This window comes from Phoenix dactylifera, unplaced genomic scaffold (assembly GCF_009389715.1).
Source record: "Phoenix dactylifera cultivar Barhee BC4 unplaced genomic scaffold, palm_55x_up_171113_PBpolish2nd_filt_p 001694F, whole genome shotgun sequence".
NCBI lineage: Eukaryota > Viridiplantae > Streptophyta > Magnoliopsida > Arecales > Arecaceae > Phoenix > Phoenix dactylifera.
This window is the reverse complement of record NW_024068993.1, coordinates 1-8,671: the sequence shown is the minus strand read 5'-3', so window position 1 is coordinate 8,671 and position 8,671 is coordinate 1. Positions and strand designations below refer to the sequence as shown.

Here is an 8,671-nt window from a genome sequence, read left to right as displayed (position 1 = left end):
GATTCCCTTACTAGTCTTCCTTATGAGCTTCCTCTCTAGAAAGCTACCAAAACAAAAGAATTGTGCTTCTAATTTCCTCTCCATCTCTAGCAAAACTGTGGGAAGGACTTCCACAAAAGGTTAACTTGAAGAGAAATGGAAGAAGGATAAACATGGGGGGCGAGAACGAAAAGGGATCAATCCATATAGCCTAAGAAGCCCAAGCATACCACACATCAAGCAGCTAAGATCTGGCCTAAACCCAACATAACATCCAAGATTCCTAAAATCTGGTTCAGCCCATTAGTTTCTATGCTTAGGAATACTCAGCCAAGTGCTTTCTCGTAGCGCCTAGATACGTGTTCGTATCTTGGGTGCCCCACCTCCTAGCTTTCTGAAGGTGAATTTCGATGGCAGTATAACAGACGATGAGAGTGGCGGAGGTGCAGGTTTCGTCATCAGAGACCATGAGTCCATACTTATGGCGGCAGGGAGTCAGCAGATCTTTGATGCCTCGGTGGTATGTGTTGAGCTCAGAGCAACCTAGGATGATACTTTTTTTGCTTAACGGATATTAGGGGCGGACCGACTTATTCTTGAGGGCGACTCGGCCACGGTGATCAACTGGGTCCGAGGTCGGAAGTGTGCTGCTCCTCGACATTCGTAGACTACTATAAAAGTGTGATGATTATCAGGCCACACATACCTATAGAAAAACGAATGGAGCAGCTGATTGGATTGCATACTATGCAGTCCACCATTCTAGCGGATTTGTGTAGACGGACTGGAACAGAGTGCCAAGTTCTTTATTTGCTTTGTTGTTATCTGATTTTGTTGGCCACATTGAATCGCCGTTTTACCTATAAAAAAAATGTCAATTATCAGATCATGCCTCTCGCTTTCTCAATCTCAATCAAATTGTACCTCTCTCATAGAACTTCTAAAGAAAATGGATTCCATCTCTTTCTATAATTCAACATCCAAACAGATTGGACTTTAATTCAGAGTCGACCTCTAACTAAATTGGACTATATCACTAGCTCTTTCCCATCTCACCCCTCAATAATATAAAGCAATATAAAGTCGATACAGATAGACAGATGGTAAAAGAAGTAAAGAACATCTTATAACAATATCAATTTTTCCTTCCTCCAACTGACTGCAAAAACAATCCAAGGCCCTCACAAGGAAATGGTGTCTCTCTACACAGTTAAAATTGGCAATCGTCTCCGAGCAAGCATTCTCCGGAAGAGGAAATGATGGTATACGGAAGAGGAATGCGTTCCACGGAGGGCATCCCCTCCCGCTCCCGCTCCCCCTCCCCCTCCCCCTCCCCTCTCCTTCCCACATCACGCATAGCTCCTGGATCCGGCTCCTTCTACCGCTCCCATCTTTCCCCTCTCCGGCGACCTATGCCGCGCCCGTTCCTTCTCTTCCGGCATCTCAGAGCTTCCATTTTCGGGTGATTTCTCGCAGCCCGCGGGAGGGATCAGCCTCGTGATGTTCGGCGCCCAGATGAGCGCGGAGGAGGCCGAGATCTTGCATAAGAGGTGAGATCCGGCCCGCTTCAGGCGCCGGAAGCTTGGGGCTTTGGTTGATATTTCTTGAACTTGATCTACTTGCGAAGTGCTGTCTTCTCGATGGGACTGATTTCTTGATACAATGCTGGAGTATGGATTGCGGAAAGCGGTGATTTTTTTTTAATTTTTTTTATTTTGACTATGCTTTGATTGAATCCAGCATGTTGATTTCTAGATTGGGTTGTCAATGCTTTTCTGGCGATTTGTTTTTTATACGAATTTTTAACTTTCAATCTGTCTGTTTTATTTTTTTTCCCTTTTTGGTTATTTGTTTAAGAACCGTTCTTTAGCTGAAAGTTGTAACTTTTCTATGCCAACTATCGTAGCTGTCAATGTACTGTATATTCAACATCCATAAATATGTGCCTTGTGATGGCTGCTAGATATGCATGCGCATGTCTAGAAGACAATTGATGTTTCTTAATTGAATTCCCTATGTTTCTTCATGTTAGTTTTGAAGCCTATGCAATGACAGTGCCTCAACTGAGTTGCACCATTGTACATTCTTCCAGTGCCATTATTCTTGTTGTTTGCTGCCTCTCCATGTCTGTTAATCTCTTCACCTGCTGAGAACTTCCCGGAATCCATTCTACATTTGACATCACGGGAGGCACATTCAATAAAGTAGATAAGTTTTGTTGCACTAATATGCACCAACATGATTTGAATTTACCTCAGACTAAAAGGCACCACCTTAAGGGATCCAAGGTGATACCGAGTTACAGTATGGCAGTCAGCAAGAAGGAAGTATGTTTTGTAATTCAAGATTCACTATCTCCATATAGAAGACTCAATCCACTAATCTGAATATTGTAATTTGATTCTCAGATGCCATCCGCCCTTGCACACTTGTTATTCCACATCAAATGTAACTGACAGCCTCATAATCACTGATAAGCAATTTTGAAGGGACCATGTAGCTGGTTGTTGTATCTAAGTGCCCTTGTCAATTTATCCTTTCTTTTTCAGTTTTTGCATCTGCTATACATTCTTTAGATTAATTTGGGACATGTCATTACTGGGCTTTTTATATAAAGAATAGAGTTGGCAATCAAAATCTTAATTTAAGGGTTTAGGATTCCTAGCTTCAGTAATCATTTTTCCACGGGCTTATTTGTGCTGCCTGAGATTGGCTTACCAGGCATCCGGCCAAGTCAACAGGCTTCATTCCTTCAAGGAAATGATTGTATCTATTGTAATCTGGTGAGGTCCTTCTTCCCTTCGCACGATCATGTAAGAAACAGAAGTTTATGCTCATGGATGGGTTTGCATTTATTTTGTCAGTCAGGCTGGATGTTTAAGGCCCTAAGCTTGCATTGGAAAGGTGGATGTTATTTTAGTTGTGCTTACTTTCTGCAAGCCTTTCTTTGTAGAATGTTTTTTTTTTAAGGGATATGATGGAACTCTGGTTTGCCCAGAAAGACTAATGGAATAAGTACATGGAGATCATGATGCCATGCAATCAATGCATATTTCTCATATCAGAAGTAAGAGCACATGGAACATTCTGTGCAAAGGGACCTAGTCCACCTTGTCATAACAATTAATTGTATGATGTCTCGACTATTTGGTGATTGGTCAGGTGCTGAAAGTTTTAAGGTAATTAAATACCTTTTTTAGTTTCGTTGTGATTCTAGGAATATTTTGAGTGCTATTGTAGCTGGGTTGGCCTTATGAGTTTATGACATGTCACACAAAATATATAACTAAACATGTCATTTCAAATTTAATCATATGAATCCATGGCATTAGTAGTTTCAGTTTTAATATGCTGGACTCTAAAAAGGTTGAAAATAGAATGTGAGGTTAAGAAAATTTTAGTTCCATCTTTGATTGTCTTAAAAGTCAAAGTTTTCATGGTCCAAACTCCTCATCTAGATGGTGATAGTGCATATTGCTTCTTCTTTGTGCTGGTTTAAACCTAGTTGGTAACCTGTAGTAATCTCATTGATGACAACCCCACTATTTTCCCTTTAACTGCTGATCTTTTTGAAGTCCTTCAGCAATGCGGTAGCTAGAAGGCTATTGCACACTGAACTAGAGAAAACTGCCACTTTTGCTGCTTTATATTACATTACAAATGTAATTTGTCACTTCATTTTGTTGTTGTAATACTTGAATTTCATTTATCAGCACAATATATTGCTCAAGCATTATATTATATATGTATACAGCTATTGCCTTTTTTTTTGAATTATCTAATTCTTAGTCTGTGATATTTGTAATTACTTTTTCTTTGGGATTCTAATATCTGCATAAACTTGTTCATGTAGTTTGTTGAGCAAGAACAGAGATACCTTAACAACTAAACAATAGTTTATATCTAACAAAGTTTGAACAATTGATGATGCACTCCATACTTGATGAATGATATTATTTGAAGTCCGAATTTCCCTACATAACAGTTACCAACATTTTTGGAAAACCAAGCCATCAATCAAAAACTAGCGAACCCAGCAACTTACCACCATTAAAGGTTAATATCAAGGTTTGCCATACCGGTCGGTATCGTACCATATCGAGTGTATCGTACCAGTACCAAACCGGTACGTACTTTCATACCGTACCAACACTCGGTATGCCTTGCCATCTCTACCATACCGCATACCGACATTGTAACGGGATGATAGATATGGGGTTTGGTACTTGGACGGCGAACCTTAGTTAATATCGACCTCAACCAACACCTGAAGATGCTTGGTGAGCAACATGCAAAGTAGGTTGGGAATCCATTGTGAGGCATGTTATTTCATTCTCACGTGCTATTGAATTAATGAACGTCCAAAAAATCTATTATACAAGATTTTTCTTATCATTGTCTTTGTAGTTATCTCAAATATCATACTATAGAATTATACGTAAACTGAGTGTCTTGATCTAACACCATTAATCCCTGAATGATTTTATTCTTATCAGATATGTTTAAATATGTTTAAATATGTTTAACATTTGTGTAGAATGTATTCATTTCATGTGTATTATGCTCATTTCTTTTACATGATTCTTTGCAGAAATGGATATGTTCAATGTTGTGCCTCCAATAGCTAGTTCTGATCCAGTCCAGAAGCAAACTTCAGATGGGTCAGAGGGAGGGAAATATGTGTGGTGGTTGATAATTGTATTTTTTGTATTGCTAGTTATCACAATATTATATACTATTGTCGCGGTTGGTTAATTAGAATTCAAGACAATGAAGAGAGATCTAGGAGAGGTGGATTGGACTTGAGAGAGATTGAATTATTTCCAACATCTTCATATTTATCTCGAGAGACAAAATTCATTAGTTGATGAGGTTTGGGGTAGTGATGAGAGAGATCATGAGGATATAGAGAGTTGTGCTATATGTTCTTTCAGGGTTCAAGTTTGGAGAAATGATTCGAACATTGCCATGTAGCCACTTTATCATACAGACTGTGTTAACAAATGGTTGATGACTAGAGCAACATGTCCGCTATGCCGGCGTAATTTTTCACAATAGCTTGTATGAGTGCAATACGTGCTTCATGTTAGATGGCATGCTTAATAGTAGTGCACTCATACAAGCTAGTGTAAAAAATCTTACTAGTATTGCAACTCTGGTCATCTATCATCTATTAATGCAGAATGTGGTATAAATACCTACATAGCATTGTTTGAATCATTTCTCCAAATTTGAACTCTGAAAAATATGTAGCACAACTGTATCCTCGTACTCTTTCATTGCTACCCACACTGTCATCAACTAATAATTCTCTCTCGAGCTAAGCATGAAGATGTTACAAATAATTTTCTCTCTCTCACGTACAATCTGCATCTCCTGGATCTCTCGTTATTATCTTGAGTTTCTAACTATCCTAAAACAACAATATAAATACAATGCCTTGGATAATCTAATTTTTAATACCTTGGTTTCAAATTTGAAATATTGGAATCCAGACATGATTTTGGAGTTGAATTGAATGTTTTAAACCAATAGTCTATGACATTTTTTGCATCTGAATCCATATCTATTATGATCTTGGTCATGTTTGGATTTTGCATTCCTTAATCATATTTTGTTTCTACTCATATGGGATTGTCTTTGATAACCTTTGTTACCACAAACAAATAATTGCATTCAGCATGATCAAAAAATTAAGACCCCCTGAGGATGCTTGATAATATTTAGCAATGAAATTAGTATTTTCCAAATCAATGATTCTTATCATAGGCAAAGGAAGATGTCTTGCCCTCATTATGGATCCTTACATAATTGAAGTCCTTAATGGAGGATCGTTTGTCTGGTTCCATGATGATCTTTTGTTTTTATTTTTTGATTTGTTTGCTGAGGAAGTTGGTATATAGAATAGATAGCTATTGGCGACTATCTAGGGTGGATTGACTACCTTGTATGTGTTACTTTATGAAGTCGGTTTTTAGATTTTGGATACTGAATAGGTTACCAACTGTGGCCTTTTTGCCACTAGAATCTTCTTGATAGTCAATACTTTTGCAGTTACTTTGTAGTACGTAGATGACTGTTCGTAAGCCAAGTTTTATGAGATGGAGTATTTTGTGATTGCTAGTTCTTGCCTTTGGGGCATCTCAGGGGTAAATGTAATGTTTGATCAGAGCACTTATTTTGTTGGTGTGTGAAATATAAAAATACCTTTTGGCCCTGTAGGAAGTCAGAGTGTTTTATCGTGGCTTGGCGTTGTGCCGATGTTTCTTATATAAAACGGGCTTAAACTGTGTCATTCAAGAGGTGGTGCACAAATTGATGTGGAATCAAGATTTGTCGTACCAGATAGGATCAGTGCATACCGATCGTATACCAGTATGAATCGATATATGCGGATACAAAGAGCGTGCCGATACTTGGTACGTCAAAATCTTTCACACCAAGGGTGTCAAACAGCTGCACTCATTCCAAGCCGAACTATGGCAGTCACATGTGACTTTGCATGGAGAACTTCTTGTAGAAGAATTCACTTTGTCCGCAGCTAAGCAGACGCCATAAGCCAGCCAGTGCTTATTTCATATACACATTGACTCTTCTTAGCAAATGTTAAAAGATTTATTTTGGCAGATTGGTTTTGATTTTACGTGTGTATATTTGGTAAAAGGACATGATGTTGCTTTTGATTTTGTTTAAGATCTGGTAAAGAGGCATTGATATGGCTATTAGTTATGGTGGTTAATCCATTTCACAAATAAATTCAAGCACTTATAATGGCTGTTCATCTAGGGTTAGGGTTATGGGATCAAGCCCCATTTTTATTCCTCCAGCACAGCTCTCATTTCTGTTTGTATTATTGACTTTCATATTATTTAACTCTATGATTGCTTAATCTGATTGTACCTGCATATTATAATTTCCACCAATGTTCCCCCCTCTGAAGAAAAAGGCTACTTAGAATTTGTTCAATTAAACTTTGCACCACCATGCACATTGCTTAGACTTTGTGTTTATGCCAATTTATGCTAAAATATTCTCCGACACGCATGATAAGAACATAGTTCTGTTGGAAGCTTCTCTCTTGCAGAGTCTCTGTTGTCGCGTTACAACCAAGTATGAACTTATGTTACGTGATCTTTATATACAGAATGCCTGGTCACATGTGTACAATAACTCCAAACATGTGTTAGCTACAAACAGAAGGTTTAAATATGCCACAATCCTTCCAAACGTTCAACAGCAATTCACCATCTGCAGATCCCTGGTTTCTCTGTTCGACATAGAGTTACCATCTCATCGTACTTCGAAGCATAGACAAACCCCCACAGCTGCAATGTACGAAAATTAATTTTAATAACTAGATTAATGTCTAAGAATTGAGGCATTACTGTTAGCACATATACTAAGCACGTAGTTGTACCTCAACCTCCTTGACCCCAAAGTCTTCGGAGTGTGCAAGACAGGAATTGCCAAAAGTTTCTGAAGTTGAACTCGACCCATTCAACCTTTTAAACAGATTTTTTTTTTTTAAAAAAAGATATAAATATTTGAGCATAATCTAGCCTGACATAGGAATTACCTCAAGTGCAAATATGTACATCAGATGTAAATAAAAATATTAAATACATGTAAAAGGGCAGGAAGCTCACAGATCTCCATCCAAGTATAGCGCAAAATGACCACCTCCACCCAGGGCCAAGGAATCAGTTGAGCACAAAGTAAAGTAATGATTAGCACCTGCAAGGTCAAAAAGTTAGACCATGCCTTGGTGTTTTAGCTCAGCAGAATCTCAATTAAGGCAAACTCAAGCGTTCATCCTTGGTGATAGCTCACCTCTAACAAAGGATTAGTTGAGGATGTGGAAAAACGAATTCACCATACCAATAAATTTATTAGTTTTCCACCTTGCCTCTACTAGATGATAGAGACATGGGGTAGGAAAACAATTGCCCGCATTGGCTGTTAATACCAAAGGCCACGGAATGCTTCTTATTCATGGATGATATTATTTTGGTTGATGCAATAATAGAAAGGTAAATCAATCGATTTATTTATTTTTCTACCTTGCGTCTAATAGATGACAGAAACAAGGGGTAGGATAACCATTGCCAGTGCATTGGTTGTTAATACTAAAGGCCACGAGATGCTTCTTATTCATAGATGATATTGTTTTGGTTGATGCAATAATAGAAAGGTAAGTTCTAGAGTAGAAATAGAATGTGTTTTAAAGAATCAACATTTAAGAGGTAACCAGACCATGACAGAGTACATAGCATGATTGCCGGAAATCCGGGTAAACATGAAGCATATATTGACGGAAAAGAGATCTTATCAACTTTCCCTCTTTTTTTGTCACCAGTCCTAATATATGATTACAGAGATCAGATAAGAAAATATAAGGTAATTCAGGTTAAGATGCCTGTTAACTGTCCTGTGAACGGTAATTACCAGTAGAAGTAAAAGAAACGTTTCCACAATTTTGTGACCATCAGAGTAACTATGTGATAAAAGTGGGCTCATAAGCAAAAGATGAGTCAAGCAAAACTGACGTTGAAGTGTGCAAGTGGCAAGCCTGTGCATTCAACAAAAGTATTGAACTAAAAACGTTTTGATCTAAGAATGCTAGATAAGAGTTAGGATAGAGCAGTATTATCAAGAAAGGATGAATTGATGAATGTTCTGTCACAAAATATAG

At 38.0% G+C, this 8,671-nt stretch overlaps 1 protein-coding gene across 1 annotated transcript; it reads right to left on the bottom strand.

Moving 5' to 3' along the window:
- Window positions 1-7,098: 7,098 nt before the first annotated feature.
- On the bottom strand, window positions 7,099-7,729 carry LOC120108983 (oxidation resistance protein 1-like; the record flags this gene model as incomplete). Its single annotated transcript, XM_039122723.1, has 3 exons — window positions 7,099-7,304; window positions 7,397-7,481; window positions 7,626-7,729. Coding segments are annotated over 3 exons (273 nt in total), but the record flags the coding sequence as incomplete, so codon positions are not given.
- Window positions 7,730-8,671: the final 942 nt, after the last annotated feature.